Raw genomic sequence first — 27,133 nt, forward strand, 5'->3', positions numbered from 1 at the left:
CGGGTCGAACCCAGCCCGCCCCAAATGGCGCCCGCGGCGGCGGCGGGGGGACCCTCGTGACCCCGCGAGGGGACCGTGAGGGGAGATGGCGGTGGATCCCTCATGAGCCCCTGAGGGGAGATGGCGGTGGAGGCAGCTGAAGGGATGTGAGGGGATAGTGAGGGGACGCGAGGCGATGTGCCACGGCGGACAGTGAGGGGAGGTGGGACTGGGGGTCCCTCACAGCCCGGGGCTCAGTGAGGGGACATGAGGGGACATGAGTTGAGGACAGTGAGGGCATAGAGGGAGGTGGCACTGGCTCACTCACAGTCTGGGATTAGTGAGGGGATGTGGGGGGAGAGGGCACTGGGGACACTGAGGGGCATGAGGGGAGATGGCCCTGACCTCAATGAGGGGAGATGGCATTTGGGAGACTGCCATGACACAGTGAGGGGACACGGGAGAAGGTGGCATTGGTTCTTTCACAGCAAGAAGGGATGTGAGGGGGGTAAGGGGAGTTGGTTCCCTCACAGTCCAGGGGGACAGCAGGGGACAGTGCTGTTGGGTGCCAGCTGAGTGGACACACAGTGGGTTTGGGGACATGAGGTGCCCACCAGCCACCCAGCCCTCCAAGCCAGGGCCCAGGCTGCAGCTTTGCTGCACTCTGGGGTGCTGGCTTCAAAGGAAATTATCAATAGTGAGGGGAAAATGGCACTCCATATGGCACCCCACCACCTCGGGCTTCAGCAGTGCTTCCTTCAGTTCTGCTCCAGCAACCTGAAATGGGGGATCCAGCTCTTTGTTGGGGTCCCTGTGCTGGTGGCACCATGGATCCAAAGATGGGCCACATTGTTCCAGCCCAACCCTCCACTGGTGGGAACAGTTCATAAAAACCTCAAGTACAAGCCCCATTTGCCGTCACAAGACAGAGACAGGAGTTGATGAAAAGGCTTAAGATAAATTACAAATAAAACCTGAGGCTGAGGTGAAGGGTTGTGACTTGGGGCTGGCCTAGCGCCTGCATCACCCAACCCTGGTAACTGAAAATGGAACTGAAAGTAAAAGCAATTAAAAAATGTGAAAGCCAGCAGCTTCCAGGAGTGCATTCCCTGCCATTCCCACCCCTTCCTCCATAAATAACCTGCTGGCAGGGAAGGGAAGGGCTGAGCAAGGGCTTGGATGGAAAAACCACGCCAGGCCAAGCCTGCTCTTTCCCTGCAGGAATGGCCCAGCCAGTTTAATTAACAGCTTTGGAAACCATGGGGGAAGGGGAAGGGGAAGGGTGCATGCGTTAAAACTGAGCCAAACCAAAAAACTTTTCCCAGCTCCCCACCAGCCTCTGGAGATACAGAAACATTGCATTAAAGGGGATCCCAAGGATCAGAGCTTGTCTTGCAAGTGGGGAGGAAGGTGACTCTCTCCTGCTGAATTGGTGGGGGATTGAGGAAATCCTGAAACACCCAAGCCTGATCCCCAACAAATCACTGGAAAGACTAAAGTCAGCTGCTTGTAAAGCAGCCCAACAGATCCCACACACCAGTTTATGCTTTCCTGGTGAATTTTAGGATTTAAAGCATAAAGTATAAGGCAAACAAGCTGTACAGCACCAGCAGGTACGAGCATCCATTTGCATTCCTCCTTGCTCTGGAGGCACCAGATTACACTGTGTAATCCCATGATGGTTGGAGGGAGCTTTAAGGTCCCTTCCAACCCAAACCACTCTGGGATTCTATGGTAGAACAGACTTCCTGGTGTCCTGCTGTTTTCCTGAATGTTTTGAATGCCCCAAGTATTTGTTTTACTTTGAGTGAAACGAGTTGGTTATAATCCTTTAAAGCACCCACCACACAATTATGGATTTACATGGAAAATTCCCCACTCCCAGCATTTAGGCAGCTCCCATTCTCCTTAGAAAAGCTTGGGAGGATCCATCCCACTCCCACCATATCCTGGGCTGCTTCCCACCCTCTCCCCAAGTTTTAATTTTTTGCTCAATATTTGCAGCCCAAAGTTGGCATGGAGAACATGATCCCCAAGGAGCAGAGCCATCAGGTGCTTGTCATGGATGGAGAGAGAGGAAGCACAGAGTGAGTCACTGAGGGGAATCACCCCCTGCAGCCAGGGGTGTTATGTGCAAGATACTCCCAAGATACCACCCCATGCAGTGCAGTCATAGGGCACCTCAGTAATGCTGCCAGTGATCTAGGGGGAAATTAAAGAGGCACAAGAAACACTTCAGGAATTGCAGGATGGATTCCAGGAGGAAAAAAAAATAGTATTAGGAAAACCATGGAAGAAACTGCTGGGTTATAAGGGTAAGTCAACAGTAAGCCCTGTGAACACCACTTCCATTTCCTTAGGCACAAGTGGTTTAGTTTTAAACTCCTTCCCATTTCCATTTGTTAACAAAGAGACTGGGAACCAGACATTCCTTTGGCAGTGGCTGTTGGGAGTCATTTCAGTCACCAGCCACTCACATCCTTGTGTTTGACTCAGTGCTTTATTGGCAAGCACACAGCAGCACCTTGTAATTAGCACAAGTGGTTGCTGGAGGTAATTATGTCACAGTCTAGTGGTTACTTCCGGGGGTCCTGGCACCCCAGTTACCCCCAGGGAATGAGGCACAGCAGATAATCAGTGTAAGGTCACAGTGAGTCAAAAGCCAGGTGGGCCAGCAGGATTTCCCAAATCCCATTCTGGTGACAAACTGGCCCAAAAAGTGTTTTCCCTTGGCAAAGCCACACCAGGCACGTGCTCAGACATGGGACTGCAGAGGGGCTGATGGAGGCACTGCAGAATTCCTGAGCAATGGCTCAGTCGTGTTCCTTCTGCTGACCATTCCTTGAACTACTCTGAGGCAGGAAATTGCATGAAGGAACGCTCACCTCTGCATCCCCCTCCTGCTCTTAATGCATCCACGTGACTGCTCAAAGAACCTCCAGCTGTTATTTTTAAACTCCAGGCCTCTGCAGGAAGTTTTTGGGAGACCTCTACTCCTAAAGGCCCACAAAAGATAACCAAGGAAAACACCAACTTGGAGTGCACATTTATTGCATGGGGCCTGACCCTCTCTTGGCTGTATAAAGGCTGCAGATTTCAGGGTGCCAATCAATGCCCCCATTCATGGAATCCCAGAATGGTTTGGGTGGAGGGACCTTAAAGCTCATCCCATTCCACTCCTGCCATGGGCAGGGACCTTTTCCACTGTCCCAGGCTGCTCCAAGCCCCATCCAGCCTGGCCTTGGACACTTCCAGGGATCCAGGGGCAGCCACAACCTAACCTTGTTAAGCTTCAGGACATCAGGCCAATTCAGACTGGGACAATCCTAAGCATGAACACAACTGTGCCATTAATCACAATTTTTACACATTACCAAAATAAAACCGCCTTCATCAAGCAGAACAGACAGGGCCTGAGTCCTCAAAGTCGTTTTGAACCAGAGCATTCAATCCTTAAATCATCTCCCAGCAACCCTTGGGCCAATGTATGATGAGGCTGTAGTAGCCCACACATCAAACCTTCCCTTTTCCCACCCTGAGAGCCGAATTCAAAATGTCGTTTGCATGACAATGACCTCACTTAGCTCTAACAGTGACACCAGCATCACGTGCAGAGCTCTGAACACGTGAGGAGGAAACCACTGCCCAGTTTGTCACGGTCACTGAATCATAACCCATTGTGTTTGTGTCTCTCACCTGGCACCAGCACCCACAGCTCTGGTTTGCAGGCATTTAAAATGGCCAAAACCTCAGTGCTGTTACAAGGAAAAGTGGAAGTTTTTAAAGGTCTGAAAAAGGAACTGTGGGGCATTGTCACTAACTTAGGGTTAGTGACTCTGCCCCAAGTTTCAGAGGAGGAATATCCTCTGTGCCTCCCTACTAAAACCTGTTCTACTATGTGACACTAAGAGAATGGGACTGCAAAAAAGCTATTTCTAACTAAAACTCTAATGAGCTTTCCAGGGTTTTAAATGCCAATATTTTTAATGAGCCAAGAAATTAGCTTCCAGCACCAGAAAAATAAATCTCCATCTGCTAACTGGGCTGGAAGTGAGGTATTCAGGTAGGAGACAAGGAGTGTCCCATTCACTTTTCCAGCAGACAGTGCCATGGCCAAGTTTTATGTTTACTCTGATGCTTTTCCAAGTCCTCCATGAAGGACCCAACAACTCATCCCCAAAGAAAGGGAATACAGGAATTTCTCAAGTCTGTTCTCAGGCCCTCCCAATCTTAATAATTTTACCTACAGATTTCTACTCACTCTGTTCAAAATGGCAGCATTTATGTTACAGAAAATCCACTGGCTTTGGGAAAAAAAGCACTGAAGGATTTGAGTGCAGAACTGCCAACCTCAAAAATACAGACAGACCAACCAAGCAACATTATGATAAAGTGTTTATTCATTTTTTTTTAAATATCAAATTTTTTTTTACACATAATTTGTTGATAAACAGTCCCCCAATATTAAAAAAAAAATCAAAAAAGAATCAAGTGTGTATTACTTTGGGCAGAACCACATCCCATTGATGACACACCCACTCCTCTCTTCAGCCGCCTGCGAGGCTGCAGCGTGTTCAGCCCACAAGAGTCAATGACACAAAACACAACCAGCTTTAGGATTCCTGAGTATTGATTCCCTCAAGTTCCCTACGTGAGTCTGTAAAACTCTGAAGCATCAGTTAAAGCGTGACCCAAACCGCTGCGCTTCGGATCACGGACTAAGCCTCGTCTACACAGTGCAGGAAGAAATCTCGAGCGCTCAGAGGGGAATGATGGACATGAAACTGACCTCGTTTCCCAAGCTGACTTCCGAGAGAGGCAGGCAGAAACACCTCTGGATTTCTCCTCTTTGAATTCCTGTTAGAGTTCTGGGGAGCTGTTTGGCAGGAAGTCCAAGTCTGGTGAAGAAACCTCTAGGACCTGCTCCTCCTTTTTGTTCATCAATGGCATAGTTTTACAGAAAACTGATCTGAAGTTGAGCATTCAGCAAGTACACTTAAATATTGCTACTTTTGAGAAGAGGAGACAGCAGGAGGGAGACACAGAAGAGGGGAACATGGAGGACATACAAGGTTAACAGTCCTGGAGACCAAGTGTCTACATAGAAAGTTAAACATACACAGCAAGGAGGCAGATTGTCCTGGTAACAGCGTAGCTCAGCTCTGTCCTGCAGCAGGTAAACATGCCAGGGACAGTCATCAGGAATATTCCCTCCTCTTGTCAGAATTACCCATGCCCAGAAACTTCCAGATGTTGGGATTCCACTAAACATCACCCCTGTGTTCACCTGTGGCCTCGTGTACACAAACACACAGTCACCAAGAGGCCAAGTGAATTCCTTCAGTATTTTTAAGGAAAAAAAGTAAATCTCAGAGACCAGGAGTGGTTCCAGGGCACACTCAGAAAGGAGCTCTACAGACCCACATGGGTCCCCACAGGTGCTGGCAGCTTTACAAAGCAGCTTGAGAGCACTGCTTTATTCTCTAGAGCTGGACTGCCATGGTGAAATCCCTTTGTTAAGTGATGTGACTTTAGGACACTGCAGCAGTGGTTAATGAGGAGGGGGAAGAGAAAAGAACAAAGTGTCTGATTTTAGGCTGGAATACCTGGCTCCTTGGAAACCTGAAGAGCTGTTGGTGGCACCTCTATCCCCCGCTGTAGCCAATCAGCCACAGCACTCTGCCATCCCTCCTCTCCTATAAACACTCCCACTCTGAGGGCCAGGCCAGCACAGGGAGCAGTGAAGGGATGCTGGAGGCTGAACAGAGCATGTGCGTGTACATGCAGCAGAGAGGACACACGTTGAAACAAAGACAACTTTCAGACAGTGTTGGCTAAGCACACATTCTGTTACATTTTATTTTAACCTGAAGTACTCACCACTGCCCCAATTTTATACTAGATCTTGCTCCTAAAAAAATTATTCACTAATTTAGCAGCACATAGCCATTCACTCAAAGCAATGCTTGGAAATGAAGAGATTAAAATCACCAGGCTTGGACCTACTTGATAAAAGAGTTTTAGAAATATTTATCAGTTGGGGGTCAGGGTTTGTTTCTAGCAGTCTGGGAAGAGTTACCCATGGAATTCTAGCACTATGGATAAATGCTTCCATACAGCTTTGGCAGAAGGGCAGGATTCAAAACTTATATTTGACAAGGTATAAAATTGAGCACTGAAGCAGATTGGCTGATGCTCTAAAGCTTTTATAGAATAAATTCTCTATGTGCAGCCTAAGTCAGCGTGGCCGTGAGAGCAGAGCCTGTCACCAGCTGGGTGCAGAGCAGCACCACTTGGGCCAGCTGAGCAACAGCTTCTGAAACAGAGAGAGTGATACAAGGGGCTAACACTGAGTGGCAAACACTGAGTAGCCAACATCTGCTGCTCCAAGCAGCTGGCAGTACATCCACACACAGGCAAAGGGTGCAGGTTCAGCTCTCCCCCACCAAGAGAGCCAACCTGGCCCTGGCTCCTGTGTTACTTTGCTCCCAGGGCCACCTCACCGAACCCTGCAATGTGAATCAGGAGCAGATTCAGCCTTCTGAGGTTGCTCTGGATCTGGGAGCCTCACTGCTGCTGCTTCTGATGGTGAACCAGATGCAGACAGGAATGGGTCTGAGAGATCCTATTTCCTAAGGCTTCTAAGGAGACCTGCTGACACTGTACTCCTGTACCAGCCCAAGCTTGCCCTTCACAGAGGGGCTTCTGCTGATCTGAGGTGCTCATTGGAAGGAGAATATTAAACCAAACCTTCAGCAGGGGTAACTCTACCACCTGCCCAGTGAAGATGAGAAAGCTGCAGTCTGGCTCCAGTAATTCATTCTGAGTAGAGCCTCAAGTGAATCACTGGATGCTGCTCCAGACAGCCAAGCACTGCTTCCCTCATGGTGGAATGGAGGGATGTCAGCCAAACCTGTCTGGGAGCTCCAGGTCCGGATGGTACCGTCCCAGCTCATGGAGAAGCTCCATTTGACAGCAGAATGCCTTAAAGCCCTTTATTACTCCAAAGGATCTCCTGGCTGCCCAAGTGTCTGAGGCAAATCTGACACCAGCACTCAATGACAGCACAAACTCCTGGGAGGTGACAGATGAAACCAAATCGGTGTTGTTTTTAAATGCCACCTGCATAAAAACAGCCCAGCACACACATAGGAGACCTGCTCAAGCAACAGGGAACACAAACACCAGGACATAGGCCTGAGACAACCACAAGACCACATGGAAGCCATGAACAAAAATGTGTTTGGTGCTGCTGAGCCATTGCTCCAGGTTCAGCTCAACGTGTCAAGTTCAAGACAAACACCAAACCCAAAGCCACTTCTGAGATTTGCAAGTGGGACTGAATCAAAGCTCCTACTTAAAATTTTGTTTCAGCCACGCCTTCCTTTCCCTTCCCCAGCCCTGACAGAGTTTTGGGGCTTTCCAGAGCATCACAAAGGAGTTCTTCCCCCTCAAAAAAGCATCTGGAAAGGGCTTCCTACAGCGCAGCCTCGGTGAGGCCTCACTGCTCAGGTGACTCACCAGAGATATCCCAGAAGGCCACGATGGTTGTGATGCAGAAGCCACATCAGTGCATTTGTTCTGTGACCCTGCTGGGGAGCCCTCGCTCTTGAGGAGCTGTCAGAGTCAGATGAGCACCCCCAGCCATGGCATTCACAGCCACGAGGCAAACCAACCCCAGCCATCCAGACAAAGCACAGCAAAGCAGATTCTTCCTTCTTCCACTCACAGCCCTGTGTGGAGCCACTGAGATGAAGTTCATTCCTCCCCTGGCACAGGCAGATTTAGAGCCATAACACACAGTTGGTTTGTTAAACAAATTCATCATTAAGGTTTAGCCTTAAACTGGTTGAGCTTGTTCTTTTTTGCATGAGGAAAAACATGATGTGGGCAAGGCTAGAAAAAAATGTAAATACTCTTTTTCCCTCACCCCCCACCCCCCCATCCCTATAGTTAATACCAGCATATCTCCAAATAAGTTAAAATGTATCTTGTAAGTTTTGGTAGCACCAAATTCTATCCCTTCCCTTCTTCTATCCCCATGTTGTAAACTGGAACACACTGGCCCAAGAGCATCACAGAATATTCTGAGTTGGAAGGGACACACAAGAATCATTGAGTCCAACTCTAAATCAAAGCATAAAAGGGTTTGGCAAAAATAAGCATCAGCCTTCCCCATGCACACACGAAAACCCACGCTCCCCAAAAACCCCTCACTCCTCTGGCAAAAGCCTTACACATCCAGGAGCATCTACACACCTTTAGTAGCTGCCAGAATAATTTCAACAGCTGGATGTTGGGTTCCAAGGAGCTGCAGCACATCCAGAGTCCACACTGGACTCAGTGTTCACCTCCCTCCTGTGCATGTATGGCCAATTCCCATCACAAATTGCTTTGTGCCGGACAGGGCAGTGAGCACAGTGGCTGCTGCTTTTTATTCATAGCATTGGAGGTTATTCTAAAATCGTACATTTAAATAAAACTAGGAGTTTTAATCCAGTATGCATGATTAAAAGCTATCCTGGCCACACAATGCAAGGATGTTTTCTTTCCTTTCAAAGCCCAAATCTAACAAGTGAAACAGAAGAGATGTGTTACTTTGGCTGCAAATAATTTTAAAAATCTGGCTCAACATTCTGCTCGTCCATTGTGGTGTGTAATTGAGACACTCCTGTAGAAGAAAAGATCCCCCAGTCAGCTCCCTCTTCCACAGTTACGTGGGAACAACGATGCTCTTGGCTAGCAAAATGAGAAGAGCAAGATCTGCGTTTCCACCCGCTTGTTCCAAGGCCTGGAGAGCTTCCTGTGGGGTAAAACCAGCACCAAGGATCCGGTCGACATCAGCCACGGGGAAAGCAGGGGGTGAAGAAGCCCCTGCTTCAGTCAGTCTGGTATAGGCAGCTGGGGGGCTCAGCAGTGGTTCCTCACTCCCACCCAGTGGCCATGGACCTGCAGGAGCAGCACTGCCACTTCTCCCAGGTGCTCCTGTGAACAGGCGCTGAGTATCCTGTGGTGCTCCTTCACCCGAAGCAGGTGTGGAGGAAACAGGTGTGCTCTGCTCCAAAGTTGCACTAGGTGCACTCTGAGAACCTCCTGCCAAAACCTCCCTCTGCTCTGGGCTCTGCTGCTGGCCAGGGGTGGCTGCAGAACCCAGCACGCCCACATGGCTCTCACCTGAACCCTTCTGCCTCTCTAAAGCACCTGCCCTGAGCACAGGCTGCCCAGCACTGACGGGCCCGGTGCTGATGTGCTCTCTGCCAGAACCACAAGGCTGGCTCCCCTCTGCTTCTCCACCCTCAGACCTCATCTCAGGGAAGGAACAGCTCTGTTCCTGGCTGGCTGGATCCAAGCCTTTCTGCTCACCTTCAGGAAGTCCCTTCTGCTGCACTGCTGGCTCTCTCTGACCTGTTTCCAGCTGGGAAACTTCTTCCGAGGCAAGGATCTTGCATTCTCCTTTCCGACTGATAACCAAGAGTTTGTGAAGCTCTTTCAAGGCTGATGCCAGAGGGAAACATTGCTCTTCTGAAGGTTTTCCTGCATCCATGTCCAGCTGTTGGGTGCTGGAGGGGGAAGAGCTGTCTGCTGCCAAATTAGCCGACTCGTGATACTCTGCAGGAATTTCACCAGTGCTTTGAGACTGCAGGACATCACTGGTGGAAAGTGGATCACTCAAGGAGGATGGAGACTTGAGCAACTCCACCTCCATGGAGAGGGCCTCCGAGTTCAGGTTGGAAATATGTCTGTTCTCAGTCTGCTGCTTCTGCTGCCCTGCTGAGCTCTGTGCTTCAGCTGCAGCCTGCTCCCCTGCATCTATTTCCATGACGGCTTCCATGTGCACGTGGCTAAAGGAGGCTGACAGCTGGATACTCCCTTTCACACAGGAAAGACCTGCTCTCTCCAGTTCATCTCTCATTTCCATGGGAGGATTTTCTGGCTGTTTGGCTTCTGCCACAGCAGGTTTCTCAACCCCACCAACACAGCAAGGAGGTTCTGGGTCAGTTGTCTCAGTTTGCTCCTCAAGATGTTCCTTTTCTGGCTCTTTGCACATCCGATGGTCTGTGGGAAGCTCATGTTTTTGCTCCTGCTTTGAAGACAGAGAGACATCTTTATCCTGCCTGTGCTTGGCAGCAGTGTCATCCAAATGGACTTTTGTCACTTCCAGAGGATGTTCCTGATCTTGTTCTTTATTACATTCCTTTAAAATGTCAGCACTAAATGTTTCTTTGAGTGTCTTCTGTGAAAGGCAAGCTGGATTGGAGCAGGTTCCATCTCCGGTGTGCAGAGAGGGGTCATTATTTGTCAAGGAAGAGCTATTAGAATGATGCTGTAATACCAGAGCATGTTCTTTTTCTGGGGTTATCTGGTGATCAGGTGAAGAGTCAGAAGTCTTGACGGCTCTAGGATCAATGGGCTCTGCAAGGCTGGATTCGGATGAGCAAATTGAAGCAGGGGCAGAGACAGAACGATCAAGTAACTGATTTGTGGGATTAGAGATCTTGGAATTTAGTCCTGAAGACTGGACTGGATTTTGAAACCCATCAGAAGCTGGTAATGAGGGCATTTCCAGTGAGGTAGTTTCTTTGTCACTATTCTCTATGGGAGACAGAAGGAAAGGAGCAGTCAGGACACAGCAGAAGCACCGTGGCAGCACAAACTGGAACGGGTAGCTCTAAATACCTGGTCTGTGGCCCACTCCAGCTGCAGTAAACACACACTACATGCATCAAGGCTTCCGACGCTCTGTTTGGATATTAGGAAACAAACACAGCAAACTCGTGTTAGCATTCAGAGCACACACCATGCATGGTTACAGTCCTGCACAGCTCCCCTCCTCACTGTCCAGCACACAGAGGCTGCAGGAGCTCCTGCCTCCCAGAAAGATTCTGCCTGGCAAATTTGGCACATCGAGGCAAGAATAACTCTGCCAGAGCACAGTTTAAAGGCTGGTCTGTACTGGCTATGCCACTGAGCAGTCTGTGGGTCACACTAGACACTTGGTAAACTCTACACAATGTAACAATGTGTCTTGTGCCGGTCTTGTTTGTTCTGCCTTTGGCTGGAGATACTCAGGAGACACATTGCAGAGATAAGGGAACTGAGATGGCAACACAGTTCTTGGGTTGTGCTCCCAGCAGTGCCAGCAGACCCGAGAGAAGGTGTCCAAACACCAGCTGGCTGCTAAAGGGAAGCGTACAGATTGTAGGGGGAAGGAAATCCCCCAAAAGAACTGCTGCCCAAGGCTGGGAAGAGCAAAGCAAAGGAGAAAACCCAAAAGTCAAGTCCAGCTTGATGCTTCCTTGTCCTCACAGGGAGCAGATGAATTGCAGATCTCTATCAGAAGCACTGAACACTGGCTGTAGTTATCAGGGGAGATTAAGTGACCTTATCTTGCTGACAGTCTGATCTCGCTGATGTATCAGCATCCAGCACTCGTTAAATCACTCACAGGACCTTTGTAGGAATGCCTGTCCTGACCCCACAGCCAGGATCACACACCCAGGCTCTGTCCTCTGTGATTTGCTGCCCTTTCCCTTCCCAAACCCAGTGGTTTTAAACACACACCACTGGTTTTCCTGGAGTCTCTTTTTACAGGAGTACTGGGGCACAGCTTGCCATGCCTACACCTCCAGCCACAATTCCCTTTAAATTCCACAACACAACAGAAACCTGCCTGTCCTCAGCCTTTTGTTCTCTGTTCCTTTTATTCTCTGGTAACTAAAACCAGTGCAGTACCTGCTGGGACACCACCCTGCTGCTCATCTTTCCTAAGGGTGGCAAAGAGCTTTGTGACAAAGGATGTGGATGAAAACCAGAGGGATCCTTTCTGTTTCTATGTGGAATGATTACATTCGTGTCTCTGCTCCCAAACCAACCCTTCAGGGAGGAAGCAGAACTGTCTTTTGACCTGCTGGATCACTAATTAGGGTATGATCAGACACATCAGGGATTTGCACTGAGGTAGCAGCAGGAGCTGGTTTTCCACTAAGCTCTCCTCAGTGTCATCCTTCCCCTGGGGTAGGCACAGGAGCTGAGTCCCAGCCCCACCAGGGATATTGATCCAGCTAAAACCAGGAACAAACTCTTCCCCACAAAGTGCACCATCAGGGATTAATTCCTCTCTGTACCAGGAACAGCCTGAGCTGTTTGTGGTGGCACTGACTTGGACTGAGGCTGCCTGGATGAAAAGGTGTGTGTGGGATGAGCTGCCTGGCTACACTTCCTCCTCAGCAAAACAGCTCCAGTTTTGCTGCCAGGTTTGTAAATCCTCCACGATCACTGAGTTCCCCAGTGGTGGGAAACTGGCACAAAAGAGCATCAAGCCCTCAGAGGTAAATAAGGATGTGGAGGTCCTGGATCTCAGTGAACCCCACCAGCACTCCACCACCACCTCAGCTGCCTTCCATAAATGCTGAACCACCAGCAAAGCAGCTGACAGAAATCATGAGGCTCCCTAAAGTGGACTTCAGGGGATTAAATAAAGCTCAAGGATAATCCAGGTGCATTCAAAACAAGCACTTTAATAGCCTCCAGGTGCAGGCAGCCATTTGTGTTGTACCATCTCCTGGAAGGCAGCAAAAATTGCTCCAGTTATAAAAGAACACACGTGTTGTGGGGAGCTGAGCTTCTTTGGAGCTGCATCACATTCTCTTTCTGTCCTTCTTCCGTTTTCTGTTTTTTCCTTTCTTGGTTTTCTTGGTACCGCCTAGCAGCAACTCAAGTTTTGGAAGAGAGAAAAAAGGAATGTGCTGACATTTTAGGATACAGCCAACAAAAGCCTATGGGCCAGAGGCTAGAACTGTGTCTAGAACTGTCAGGACTGTCACAGTCAATCTGAACAAGAGCCACTTTAGTTCTGTGCCTCGGTGTTCGATGGGCACTAAGTGAACACACAAAATGGATCTCCTATTCCCATAAATCTTCTACATTCCTCTAGGGCTCAGCATCAACAGAAAGTGTCCGAGTGCTGACTAGCCTGAACAAAGCCTCATGGTCCTTAGAACCATATGTGCTACATAAGCAGCTTGGATTTAAGTAATTTCAGGCACTTTTCTGTTTAAAAAACTTGTCTGAAATACTTTTATTGGAAAGACTCATAGTTTGGGCTGAGGTTTGCTTGTTATTTAGTTCTCTTTTAACTGAGAACTAAATTTAACCAACCATAATATCTGCAAAGCCTCATTCAGAGTGGAAATATATTCTGAAAGCTAACCAGGCTCCAGGTTTTCACAGGAAAGAACTGATATTTACACCTCCCAGGCTGTGGGAACAGACAAGGGCCCAGGCTCCTGAGCCTGACCTTTAGCAACATCAAAACCCCATCACAAGGTCAAACCCATGCTTGTGTTTCTCTCTGCTGGCTGCAACTTCAGTTAACAAACATTCAAATTTGGCTAGAAAAGTCACACATTTAAACTATTTCATACTGATTCATTAAAGCCAGACCTTCCTTCTGAGGTTTTTTACATTTCTGGAAAACTTATATTCTTAGGATGGAAGAAAATGGGCCAAAGGGAGCAATAAGTGCAGTCCCGTGCTCCCCTTAATGTTATTAACTTCGTTATTTATAACCAACTGTTACTCTTTGGGTTGTGAAACAGTAACTGGGAGGTGTTAAAGAAAAATTTCAGTGCATTTCAACTAGATATATATATATATATAGATACATATATATATATAAATATATATAAATTTTAGTATCTAATAGATAGATAAATATACATATAATAATATATTGTTAAATCTTTTTTTCTCATTTACATTTTAAATATGGGCACACCAGAGTCTTAAAATATTAGCAAGCAAAATGTTGAGATCAACTTGATCAGCTTAAATCTGACCCAGCAAAGAGTTCTACATGTGTGTAGGAAGCAGAATTTACTGTGTTCTTTCAGAGGAAAAATGAGCAGTAAAACTCCAAGGTCTCTAGAGAACTCTTGGATATAAAATATTATCTTTAAAAGTTTTGGAAAAGGCTTAAGGAATACACCCTGAGGTATTCACAGCTTCTCTGGAACACAGGGAAAAAATAATGAATTTTCCCTTCAGCTAAAAGCTGAACTAAGGGAGGAATTGAACAGAAAATTTGAGTTTCAGACTGATTTTGGCTCATAGTTCAGCTTTCAGCTATTTGGCTGAAAATAAAATCACTTTGCTCAATTTTGCAGCCACCAAAACTCCATGTGGCCATCTGTGCAGCATTTGGATTCTAGGGACACTGGGAACAAAACTGCAGGAGGGTGAAAGTTTTCTTTGCAGGTCATATTTAAGGCTGAGGATGTGAATTCAGCTTTTGAACTTCTGAGCAACTGCAAGGAGGCAATTCCCCCTCCAAGGGCACCAGCATCATTCCAGGGAAAAACGCTGAAATAGTGTGAATTCTAAAAATTGTCATGAACTTTTGTCACTGCTACAGCTGCTCTATTTTTACGTGGTGCAGCCAATAAGAGCAGGGTTTTGGGAGCCTCCCCAAAGCTGTGCTCACACGAGGCTGCAGCAGCAGCAGCACAGCTGAGCCACGGCCCTGCCGGGAGCAACAATGTGATCCCAGCCACAGACAACCATTAACCTCCACAGCTTGAAGGCCAGGAAACCAGAGCAGGTGGGAAGCTGCAGGGAGAGCGCCAAATCAACAGCTAACAGCCCTGAATGCCTCCATGCAGGTTTTGCAGCCCAGAAAGGAAGAGAGAAGTGCACTCAGAGGCCACAAGCAGGAATAAAGCCCCTTCTCTCCACCCTTTACTGGCTGCTGCTGCTCCCAGGAGCCGGAAGGGGAACTGCTCACAGACATCCTGACATGCAGCAGAAAAAAATGCACAGATTCCTGTTCCAAGTGAGCTCCTGCTGGTACCTGCTTCCTCTACGGATTTCTGTATTGCCTCTGCGAGCTCCTGGTCGGCGATGTCCTCGGGCCGCACGTCGTCGCGGCCCGCGCCGTAGGCCAGCCGCGCGCACTCGGGCAGCTCCCCCTCGGGCAGGAAGGAGGTCTGCGAGCCCGTGGTGCCGATCACCAGCACGTTCTTCTTGAGATCAATGGAGCACTGCAAGAGAGCATCCACACATCAGGCCTGCAGAGAGCCAGGTGGCCCCTGGGATGAAGGGAGACACAAGGTCAGGCAATCTGTCTCCAACGGACAGCTAAGGGTGGGCCAGCGGTATCAGCTCTAACCAAAGGGCCCCATCTGACTCAATTTGTAATAAATCATTCTGGTGGAAAGCTCTGAGCATCTTTGATCAGAGAAAAAGCTCCAGGCAGCAGCCAGATGCCCTAGAGCTGTCCATGATGGATGTGCTTCCAGCCTGGAAGATAATCCACCATCAACTCTCCCCAGGAAAATCCTATGAATTCACAGGCCAGGAATTTATGTTGCACTTCTCGCTAAACCTGCAAGAGCCGGGTAACTGTTTCAAAAGAGGTTTTGATACCTGATGCCTCTTAAGCATATCCAGTCCTAGGAGCATGTCCATGGGCTGCTCTTCAAGGATTGAGAAGGAGCACGCCAGGAAATCCCCTTCGATCTGCACCTGAGCTGAAACACAAGGCAGAGAAGTTCCCACTACAGCACAACAATCTGATTTCTGCTCTTCCACCTGGGAAGGGAAAGGTCTGGGAGAATCTGAAACCAGCACTCTGATGCACCGTTTTGGCCCCAGAAAGTCTGGCCCTGTGCAAGCCCCAGGACTGCCAGGCCTGCCATGGTCCCAGAGTAATTATTTTAAAAGCTGATGTGCCTGAGAACCTCCTGTACTGCTTCTCTGACCCTCCAAGCTTGAGGGCTGCAAACAGTTTATTAGAGCACAAGTCTAAGTAGCAGCAACAGGAAACAGAATCGATTTTTTGGTAATAAGGGCAGTGACCTCCATCCAGAATAGCTGCACAAGAGCACAGAGGCTTTTCTTTCCAAAGGAACAGCAAACACTGTACTGTGTGGGAACCCTTCCTGAGTAGCTCACGCTGCCCAGCAGTGCCACCTGAAACAGGGAAGGTTGTGGTGTTTCACATTCACTCGGGTTTTGCCCCCAGAGAACATGTCCTGTGTCCTCTGTGTGTGCAGGAGCTGGGACTCCCTCACCCCCAAGTGTTACAGCATTAAATGAGACAGAGTTCTGTGCCCAAGACAAACAAACACATTTCAGATGCACTTTGATTTTACTCTGCAGGAGCTCCTAGGAATTACAGCACCAATCCTCAGTGCCAAGATTGCAGGAAATGCAGTCAAACCCCTGCTAAAGCTGCCCCAAAAATGCCAGTACTTACCTAAGTGCACTCTGCCAATGATTTTCTGTGTCCCAACACCCTTAGCAATGCCAGCCCACCGCCGATCCACCAGCCTCATGATGTTGCACCTTTCAGCACAGGCTTGGCTCATGATGGTCATCTGGGCACCTACCAGCAACAGAACTCGTGTTAAATCCTCATGGCTCAGCACTAACTTTTATTTTCTCCTGGAAGAGTTTAAGATCTGGCACTCAGAGGCTGGGAAACCAACCCACCTGCCCCAGGGCATAAAGGCTTCCTGTGAATCCCACTGTGCTGACCTGGCTGCCCACACGTGGGTCAGCACTGACCATTACTGTAGGGATGGAACAACCCCAAGAACTTCTCCTTGCAGGATGTGGATGGGAACTACCACGTTAAAGGCGTGTGAAATCTCCCAGTCTGTAAAATGGGGTAAGACACACACAGATGGCAGAGACCTTCCAGGCATGGAAGTCCCAGAAACTCTCCCAGGAGCCCTAATCCAGGGTGCTCCCACATTCCTTATCCCAACAATCTGCTCGACCAGGCTGTGCTCAGGGTTCAGTAAAATGCTCCAAAATCTTGTCATGCATTGCTTTATTGAAGGATATTTTGGGGAAACTACTGGAATGTTGACTGTTGCCCTCAGTGATGGAGAGTGTGGAGAAAGCACCTGAGTCCACAAAGGCTTTCACGGGGTGTCCATTGACTTTGCAGTTGATGTAGAGCATCACCACCTGCCCAAAGCTCTCGGGTGCCTCTTCCATCGCTATTGTCATGTTCTCTTCAATGTTTTGTTGCCTGAATTTTGTGGAGAAGAGAGAGAAAGACCAAAATTTCTGTCAGCCAGACCTTGTAACATTCCTCTGATTCACAGACAGACCTGGAAATCCCACCTACTGCTGCTCCCCTTACAAACACACATTTAAACCACAGCAAAGGCTTCTTCCTTAGTGAAGCACAGAGCTGGGAGCTGAAGATTGCTAGGAATGATCTCAGCTGAGTGCAGAGACAGTGAGTCACTCCCCAGCAGCCACTGCCCCTTCCAACCCCTGCCTAACTCACACCTCAGCTCCTGACAGCCTTGTGTTGCCAACAGGACCCTGATGTCCATGTTAACCTGGAGAACTCAGAGAAAAAACCTGTGGATTCATTAGTCATGCCGAGGGTACATGGAGGTGTTGCCAATAGCTACATCACTGGAATCCCACACAGCAGCTGAACATTAAAATCCTCAGGTTTCCCTGGTATCTTTCTTTTTCCAGGCTAGGAAAGGAGGGAGGTGAGCAAAATAGCAGAAAGAACACCACCATGAGCACCAGCCCTTGGTGCAAATTCAAGCCAACAAAAAAAATGCTCTTCAAGAAATCCCTCCCAGCCCCAGGATAATCTTGGAAGTGATGGGCATCTGTAGTGACTGCATCCAAAACTGCTTTATCTCCCAAAAAAAAGGGGAAAAGGCTTCAATTCTGATGCCATTTCATTTTTCACTGAGTGGGGTGTGACATTTGGGGATGGCTCAGCCCAAACAGCTGCAGAACCTTGGGCACATCCCCTTTATCTGTCCCTCATCTAAGGAAGAAGGGAAGCGTTCCTGTGCCTCTGAGCAATGTTTCACTACCTACAAATATCTATTTTCTGCATTTCTGGGTGTTTATCTGGCACCAACACCTTGTCAGTGGCAATGTGAGAGCACTCCTACCACCAGTGAATTCTGGTTCTGACCAACAATGGGTCTGTAGCAGACAGACACTTTGTTATCAGGGGAAAACCACCAGCCATGAACTGACTCCAGGATTTACCACTCAGCTGAAGAAATGAAGCCTCAGCCCAACACAATTACATCTGGAAGGCAGCAAGAGGGAGCGAGCTGATGAGCAGGATGCATTTCTGCAGAGCCTCTCATCAGTGAATTAGCCAGACATGGAACAATTAGCAGGATGCAAAACCAAATCTCGAGGGCAGCTGGGAGGAACAATGCCCTGTTGCTGTGCAGAGCTCAGCTGGGAGACAGCACCAGCCCAGCTCTTGGCTTCAAAACACGCCCCAGGCAGCGGCCTCAAGAGGAGATGTGCTCTCCACAAGTGCTCCAGTGAAGCAGCTCAGGCAGCTCCAAGACAACACACACACAGCACAGATAACAGTGCTGTCACCTCGTGTCACACAGTCCCAGAATGGTTTGGGCTGGGAGAAACCTTAAAGCCCACCCAGTGCCACCCCCTGCCATGGGCAGGGACACCTTCCACTATCCCAGGTTGCTCCAAGCCCTGTCCAGCCCTGAACACTTCCAGGGATGGGGCAGCCACAGCTTCTCTGGGCAGCCTCTGCCAGGGCCTCCCCACCCTCACAGGGAACAACACTCTGTGATCTCAGTGGGACATATCTCAAGGATGGGGTGCACCTCCATGTTCCCAAATCCCAACCTTCCCACGTGCAAAGGTGGCCCAGAGCATTGCAAACAAACTCCTTGGTACAAGGAATGTGCTTAAATTCTGCCTTCTCTGAGGAAAAAACCACCATGGATGGAAGCACAGAGCAGTTTTTTCTCCCCAGAGAGGACCCCAATGCCTACAAGCCCCTTTGGTTTGTTACCTTATGTCTTCTTCTATCTTGGCCTGTGCCTCGAGATCAAAGGGGTCGGCGGAATAGAGCCGGATCCTCTCCTGCTCGCGCCGGGCTCGGTCCTGCTGTTGCTCCAGCAACACCCTGGTGAATTTCTCTGCGGGAACAGGGAGAGAAAGAAATGCTTTTTACTGGAAATTACTCTTGCAAATCCAATTCTGGCACAGCAAACGCTTCTTTTGATGCCAGCTGAGGAATAGACTCAGCAGCACACAGAGAAAAGCTTCCTCTGAGGGCAGCAGAAGGACCTCAGAGGATCGGTGGCAAACTTGGGAACCTGCCGAGATGAAAAGCAACTGGACAGAGCTCGCTCTCCTCATGCTCCTACCCAAACACTGCACAATCAAACTCAATTTCCTGGCACATACACTTATACAGGGGAAAAAAATTTAAAAAATACACAAAAGGCTAATGACAAAACTCCTTTCAAACCCAAGGAACATGGCAAAACCAGAGATTATAATCCCTAGAGCTGAATGCCTACCACTGGAATGAGGAAGTGCTAGCCAGGTCTAAATGCACATTTTAAGATCACAGTTTTTAGATTTCCACTTTCCAGATGGCCTCTGGCCATGTTTTACTACTTGAATGGGATCACATACATCCCCAAAAGGCCTTGGCAGCCCTGGAAGCTGCTCTGGCTCAAAGGCTGTTATGTGCTCAGGGAGGCCTTGGGTATATTTGACTGTTGGATTTTTGAAATCAGGCTTTTGTACAGCAGGTGCCTTCATCCAGCACAGCCACAGGGCACGGATCTCTGCAGATATTTGGGAATCCAAGCTGGAGCTGAGCTGGATCTGTGCCCAAACACTGCCAGCAGCAGCAGTGCAGCACAGCAAGGGAAAACCAGCCCAAACCACTTCCTCCTGACAGCCCAATGCGGCAATTTGGGACTGAAAATGCACAACTGGGTCAAAGCCTGATGTCCACAGACCAGGCAGAGCAGCAGAGGAGCCAGTTCTGGGTGTCTTGGGCTTAACCTCTGGTTTCCTGTGCCAAGAGCAGCACCCCTGCTCAAGGTGATGGGAAAAACTCCCAGCAAGATGCATGAAAAAGCCTGAGAGTGCAAAAAAAGCTTCAGCTCTGGATATGAGCTAAAGGCAGAGTTAAAAACAGAACAGGCTGACAACGTCCATGGAAGTTCCTCTCTGGTTTCCTCTAACAGAGAAAAATCACTCAGATTTAACCCTGAGAGTGGATAAAATCTTCTGCTAGAAGCTGCTTCTCTTCATTTATTTCTCCACACTCAACAGGATTTATTTCCCAACTAAACATCCTGCAGAGGTTCAGGAGCTCATCTGTTGCAGCCCAAAACTCCCCTATTTTCACACCTAAAGGACACCAGAGTTCAAATCTTTCACCACAGGAAGAACAAGGGACCAACATCAGCTACAGAAGAAGCAAAGGACGAGGTTTCAACTGTGCCCAAAACACACAGACACTTCCAAGATTAACAGAAACCTACACATTTATGACTATTTCTATTGAGAAAGTTCCTACACCATTTCCTTGTTCTTTTCCCTCTCCCTTTCTGCAGTTCACTTCCACAGCACAAGGTCACTATGGACAGAGCTGGGTTTGGAGTGTGCTGCTCTCTGCTGAGTCCCAGCTGGGATGCAGCAAACACACCACCTTTATTGGAAAATGTGCAGTAAGGAGTATCTTAGGGTAAAAATCAGGAGCTGAGTCACTTGTGTTCACAGACATCCAAATTGTCTGTGCCTCTTATATTTCTGAATAGGAGATATTAAAGAGGATATTAAAGATGGCAAACAGGAGAAATACACCCAGAAATGGAGGGCCTCTGCCTCGAGCGCTCTCAACTGGCACCTTTTATCTGCTCCTTTCATCAAGGAATGCAGCAGACCCCAGCTCGTTAAACCCCCGGGGCTGCCCCTGACGGGAGCTGACCCCGCCCCAAGCCCAGCCCCAGGCCCGGCTCACCGAGGTCCCCGCTCAGCAAGGCCTCGGCCAGGGGCGGGTTGCGCTCCTTGAGCAGGGACAGCTCGTGGGGGTTGGCCAGCAGCATCTCCCGCAGCAGGGCTGGGTTGTCCAGGCCCTGAGGGAACGAGGGCGCGTCCGGGGGCGAGGGGCGCGGCCGCTGCGCCGGGGGCGGCGGCTGCTGCGAGGATGTCCCGGGAACGGCGATGCTGCTGAAATCGATCCTGGGCAGACCTGAAAGGAAGGGCACAGGCGTCGGTGCTTCACGGTTGCGGTTCTGCTGGGAAAAGCACGGGAAGGAAGAGCTGCCCTCAATGCTTCAGCAGAGCAGCAGTTCGTGATGGAAGCACAGCCACGTCCCCGGTTACTGGGTTAGCAACACTGGCTCGTTTATGTAACTGGTCTCACCTGTCTGCCCCATTTCTAATCCCCTGAAATGCACTTGCTGACTAGTTATTCCCTGCTTAACAAACGTGAATTCCTCATGGAGGGACTACAGGGCTAAACCCAGTGGCTCTGAGGCACTTCAGAGTCTCTTGGGTTAAAAAAAAGCAGGGGGAAAAAAAAGTATTAACAGTCCTGCAGACCTGCATTGCAGGTACCCATCCTCCAGCTGAGGCAGGATGAGGACCTCAGCAATGCTCCCACGCCCGTCTCAGCCTGTGGCACCTTTCCTAGGGATATTTTATGTCTGACATTTGCTAGGAGCAGCTGTGCAAGGCAGGACAGAGGTGCAGGGCTTCACTGAGGCATTCCTGGAGGAGCCTTTGGCATGCACACATGATTAAGCCACTGGGTTTGGCAAGATGTGGCTTCTCAGGGAATGTGCCACAGGACAGGATCAGGACACACATCCACAGAGGCTGTTCCTGGTCTGAGCCATGCACACCTGCACCATCAAATCCAGCAGGAAGGGAACTGGTGGTTGTAGGAAACTCACACACCTTTACCAAGCCTGTTCTGAACCAGTCACCTCCTCACTGCCTCCACACTTCCCCAGAGGAACAGTGTTGCCTTCCTCAGAATAAAACACTGAATCAGAAGCCCTCTGGGTCATTTACCCAGCCAGCCTCCCCCCCTCAGCACTTTGTGCTAAAGGACACTGCCAGAGCTGGTGCTGGGCAGTGCTGGTGAACCCCTGAGGCCCAGGCAGAGCTGGCACGGGCCTGTCTCACCTGGGAAGCGCAGGGAAGGCCGCGGCTCCACCGTCTCCTTGTGGCGCAGGATCACCACGTCGCCGTCCTTCAAGCCATAGGAGGCCAAGGACCGGTTGTTGTCGGTCAGCGGCCGCTCGGCATAAACGATCTGTGCCAGGAGAGCCACCAGGCAGAGGAGAAGTTAAAACAAAACCAAGATGTTATTTTGTTATAGGAGAAGAAAAAAACCATTCCAATAAATCCTGCGGATCCATCTCAAGCTTCAGAAGGGAAGGTGTGATGTCTTCACAGGCCTCAGGCACAGCAGGGCCTCGACACGCTCCTGCCTGAACAACACGGGCTTGGTCCTGCCAAAATCCAGCTGTGGCACCATGGAGAAGGGCCAGTCTCCCCTGATCAGAGGCCAAGATCATTAGAGGGAAGCAAGTATTGACCAGGACTGTCTGTCCACATTCCCAAACTCCAAACTCCACGGTTACACAAGCCGCAGGCATTTTCTGCAGCGTTCCCTGCCCCAAGTCAGCACCCACTGACCCTGGACAACTGCAGACATGCCAGCAGCACCAATCCAGGTAGATCCAGCCCAACATCCATCATTCTGCCTCTTGCCACAACACAGCTCCCCAGAATAACCAGTTTTACAGGGACCTTATTCATTAGCTCAGTGCTTTCCAGTTCACTCCAGTGATGCAACTCTCCAGGCCCAGAGCACTCAAAGCTCTGCTCCCAACACTGCCATCAGTCCATGCAAGGAATCAACTTCTTGTGACTACAAAAAACAAAGTCACATCCATTTCTACTTTGATAACCTGCTTTAACAAGGGCTCCATAGACTAAACATAAAAACACAGAGATAAAGGTGAATAATCCCCAAGGAACATTTCCATGAACATCAGACCTGTAATACCTACAGAAGCTCTAAGCTGTGGGAAAGCCCAAAATGTAACATAAGCCTGGAAGAGAAGCTCCCAGAAATGGCATCTGGCAACATGAAGGTTTCTGTGCTGTCACTGGAGCACAGTGAGACCAGGAAGATCAGCCCAGCACCTCCTGCCCTGGCAGCAGCCCAGAGTATGGAGAACTTGGCCTAAACCCCTCAGGCACACGCTCAAATTTCACAAATACCACCTTGTTTAGCCAAACTCTTTGGGGCTGGAAAAGGCCAGTTCAGCAACAACACGTTAGCCACAGGTTGGGGCTGGCTGAACCACGTGGGAGCAGCTTTGGCAGTCCTGGCAGGGATGGGCTGCAGCTCTGCCTGATGCTATCACAGGGAGCAGATCCAAAACCACAATCACTACCTGTCTTCAGGTCTGGCTGACACTACAGCAACTCCAACATCTTACACACACTCTCCCTGCAGCATTCAGCAGTGGAGACCCATCAGCACCAGCAGTGCAAGGCAAGATAAGGCAGGAGGAACACAAATGACCAGAACCTCATGGGGCAGCAGTCAGAGATTCGGGGAAACGCACACGATGGGAGCAGGCACGAGCTTCCTGCCTCCTCCCCTCCACCAGAGTGTGCAGCCTCAGCGCTGCCTCACACCCCAGGTCCCTCTCAGGGCCCATGGGCAGCGATTTGAAAGTGAGTGGCCTCCACCCCAGAGGCACCACCGAGGTCAGCTGGTGCTGGCAGAGCCCGGCACAGCCTCTCACGTTACCGGCCTGAGGCAGCACCGCCACAGCACAGGCAGCGTGTCATAAATCCCAGCTGCACACCCAAATCTGAAATGGCACATTCCCTGCGCAGACACTCTGCAAGAGACGAGTTAATCAGTTTAAGTGAGGCTTTACCTCTGTCATCTTGCTGGGATTGGATTTATGAGCGTTCAGCCTTACATCCCAGACAATGAATTAAGCGCCTGGCACTCGCCACGTCCATTAGCAGCACAGATTAATCCACTGCTGACCCATTCTGCCCCACTCTTAAAACAAACTGATTGGATTTTGCTGCCTTTTGATTGTCTGGTTGGTGGCAGCTCTGCTGGCTGGCAGGCACCAGACACGGGTTCTTCTGGAGGTGACTCAGACAGGGATGCAGGCACCATGGATTCATTGTGCACAGTGCCAGAGGGTAGAACCTTCCTGTGGAGCAGGGAACCCCAGGCAGGAGTGCTGGATACCACCTGCAGCCATCCATCAAGCCAACTCCTGGGCCCATCAAATATTCCTGAGCATGGCACAGATGGAGGGCACGCAGAGAAAATAAATGAGGGGAAGGAATGAAGAGCGTGGCTCTGATGAGAGCCTCCTGTCCCCTCTCCCAGAAAGCCACGGCCTTGGTGTGTGGAGGAGACTGCAAAGTCAGATTATTTCCACTTGCCTTGCCCAGCTCCTCTTATCACCACAGCCACCAGCAGCTCCCTCTGTTATCTCAGACCTGTGCCCACAGCGTCCCTTGGACACCTCACAGCTCCCTGCCCAACCCCAAACTGCAGCACCCAGAATTCACTGCCCAAACCAGCAGAGAACAAGGCTGGGATTAACCCTCCTCCACATACTCAGTGGTTTACTCCACCCTGCATGACCCTTACAATGAAATTCATCCTCTCTAGTGCCAACACAGCACCTTCAATGCAACATTTACCTTGGCTGAGGAAAAAGGGTAGAAAACAGCCAAGTTTGGTAAATGTAAAACTGCCTATTTGTGATTTAACAATGCAAAATCCTTCCACACAAGGAGCTGCCTCTCTGATAACTTGGATATTTTAAGTTTCTCATAGAATCACTGAGGCTGGAAAAGCTTTCCAAGATCATCAGATGCAATCCCCATCTTGTCCCCAGCCCAGAGCACTGAGTGCCATGTCCAGGCTTTCCTTGGACACCTCGAGGAATGGGAACCCCAAACCTCCCTGGGCAGCCCCTGCCAAGGCCTGACCACCTTTCTCCTGTTGTCCAACGTGTTCTCCCCACTGAAGGTCCTCAAAACACCTCACAAACACCAGGCAGGAAGAGAAGAGAGAGGAGTGACAAATAACAGCCTGGCAAGCACGGCACGACGCGGCTCAGGATGATGCACGGGTGGCAGATGGATGAGCAGAAGGAAGCAGAGGTGGCTACAAAAGCGCAGCGCTGCTCCCCTCGCCTGGGGCTGGCAGCACCCAAACCCCACACAGGTCAGCTGGGCTGGAAAAACTCAAACAAGGGAGCTCCTGACCAAAAACACACAGAGAAGTGACCCCTCGCTACCCTAAACCAGACCCGGAACTGCAGGTCACCATGACACAAGGGACAAAGGTGACAGTGAGGAGTTTATGCTCCAGTTCATGCCTGGAGGTGTCGAAGCCACAGCAGAGTCCCCCGTGCAGGGGTTGTCCCCAGACCTGGGAACTCACTGGTGCCTGTGACAGCCACGGGAGGATTGCTGGGAACCTTTGTGTGAGGTGGGTTCTCCTTTTACAACTGCCCAAAATCAAGAGTTTTTTTCCTAAAAGAGAATTCACCCTACCTGGATTTCCTGCCCCTGCTCTGAGACTGTTTCCCTGTCACCACCAACCTCCCATTCCAGAAAACAAGGCTCTCCCACGGCAGAGAGAAAGCCAAACATCGGGAACCTGCTGGGTGAGGGACACCACAGCCCCGGGGCTGCCCCTGCACCAGCTCTTCCAGCGCTGACTAATCCTACCTTGGCTGGAAAAACACTTTGTTAATTTAGACTGGGAAAAGGCTCGGGAAGCAAAAGCCACCACCGCCAAACTCCACAAACTCTGCCAGGCACGGCCGGCGCCGAGGAAAGGAGCCGACACCGCCCTGCCCAGGACAAACGGGGAGGAACGGCCAAACACGCGGGACTGAACCCAAAACATGAGCAAAGCCCAGACAGATGGCCCAGAGCCGCCCCCACACGCTGCCTCCCCCGTGTTCTGGCACACGAGCGAGCCCTGGATCCGGGCTGGAGGGGGATATTTGCTGGGAAAACCACACGGACGTGCCTGTTCGGTCCCCACACCTGTGTGGAAAAAAGGGAGGAAAAGACTCAATGCGCCCTTTCCGCCCCAGATCTGGCAGGGGTTCGATGGGATAAATAAACCCTTTCCCGAACATTTCAGCCCCATTTCCCGGGCTTCGAGGATACCACGGGCCCCCACCTCCCCCGCGGGCTGACTCCTGTTCCCCTCGCTCCAATTCCTGCCCCGTTGAAGCATCAAATTCCTCCGAAACCTCAACATAAAACAAACCAAAACAAACCCACATTATCTTCTCTCCTTCAGCTGCGCGGCGGGCGCGGACCGAGCCTTTCGCGGAGGGGCCACCCTCAGGCACCGGGGGTTCGGAGCCCTCTCCCGAGCGGATTTTGATGGAAAAGCGAGGTTTGATTCTCCCCAAACCCCAAAGGTCCGCGACGGGAGGGACCGGGAGGGACCCACCGCCCCAAACAACCCCAAACTCCGGATGGCCGGGGCGGATCCCGGATGGACCCGGCCGCTCCCAGCCCGGGAGACCCCGACCCTGAGGGAGAAGGGGCACGGCCGCTCCCAGCCCGGGGGCACCGGCCGGGCCCTCCGCGGCGCTCGGGGCGGGGGCAGGCCCTGACCTGGCTCTCGGCCGCCGGGATGCCGGACTCCAGCTCGCAAAGGGCGCGGAAGTTCTGCAGCTCGAAGTCGGCGTCCACCTGCAGGTTGAAGGTGATCTCGGAGCGGTCGCGGCGCAGGCAGAACACGGTGAGCAGCATGGCCGCCCCCGCCCGGACCCGCACCCGCCGCCGCCACCGCCGTCAAGCGCCGCCGTCGCAAAGCGCCCGCCCCGCCGGTCAGGCGCCCACGTCAATCGGAGCCGTTCGGCCAATCAGAGAGCGCCGAGCTGGAGGCCCCGCCCCTTCCCCGCGCCGGCACGGGGGAGGGGCCGGAGGGGCCCGGGTGTCACCGCCGGTCCCCGTGTCCCCTCTGTGTCCCCAGGGCACCGCCGATCCCTGTGTACCCAGGGCTCCTCTGGGCTCCCCGTGTCCCCGGGTGTCACTACTCACTGGCGGTACCGATGTCCCCAGATGTCCTCCAGCCTTTCCAGTCTCCCCAGGGATCCCTGTACCCCTGGCGGTCCCTACTGTCCCCAGGTGACCCCCGAGATGTGCCCCGCCCTGGGTGTCCCTGTGCCCCTGGCGGTCCCTGTGCCCCACCTGCTGCCCCCAGGGCCCCTTCACCTTCATCCTTTCATTCACTGGTTCCTCTGACCCCATCACTCCCACTGTCATTTCCCCA

General features: G+C 50.7%; 1 protein-coding gene across 4 annotated transcripts; it reads right to left on the reverse strand.

The window, feature by feature from the left end:
• Positions 1-4,361: 4,361 nt before the first annotated feature.
• Positions 4,362-26,657, reverse strand: DDI2 (DDI proteasomal shuttling factor 2). 4 transcript variants are annotated; one of them, XM_054647988.2, is made up of 10 exons: positions 26,473-26,655; positions 21,955-22,084; positions 20,783-21,013; positions 18,809-18,935; positions 16,890-17,017; positions 16,235-16,363; positions 15,403-15,506; positions 14,828-15,017; positions 10,657-10,719; positions 10,435-10,572 (listed from the first exon to the last, which is right to left on the reverse strand). In XM_054647988.2, exons 1-9 carry the CDS (start codon positions 26,608-26,610, stop codon positions 10,703-10,705), a joined length of 1,194 nt encoding a protein of 397 aa, XP_054503963.1. In that variant the 5' UTR covers positions 26,611-26,655; the 3' UTR covers positions 10,435-10,572; positions 10,657-10,702. The 4 variants fall into 4 exon arrangements, with proteins under 4 accessions (XP_077046202.1, XP_054503963.1, XP_054503961.1 ...); XM_054647986.2 differs by lacking the exons at positions 10,435-10,572; positions 10,657-10,719 and adding an exon at positions 12,365-12,682 and having other exon boundaries at positions 26,473-26,657; XM_054647985.2 differs by lacking the exons at positions 10,435-10,572; positions 10,657-10,719 and adding an exon at positions 12,365-12,692 and having other exon boundaries at positions 26,473-26,657.
• Positions 26,658-27,133: the final 476 nt, after the last annotated feature.

Source organism: Agelaius phoeniceus, chromosome 24, assembly GCF_051311805.1.
Source record: "Agelaius phoeniceus isolate bAgePho1 chromosome 24, bAgePho1.hap1, whole genome shotgun sequence".
Classification (NCBI taxonomy): domain Eukaryota; kingdom Metazoa; phylum Chordata; class Aves; order Passeriformes; family Icteridae; genus Agelaius; species Agelaius phoeniceus.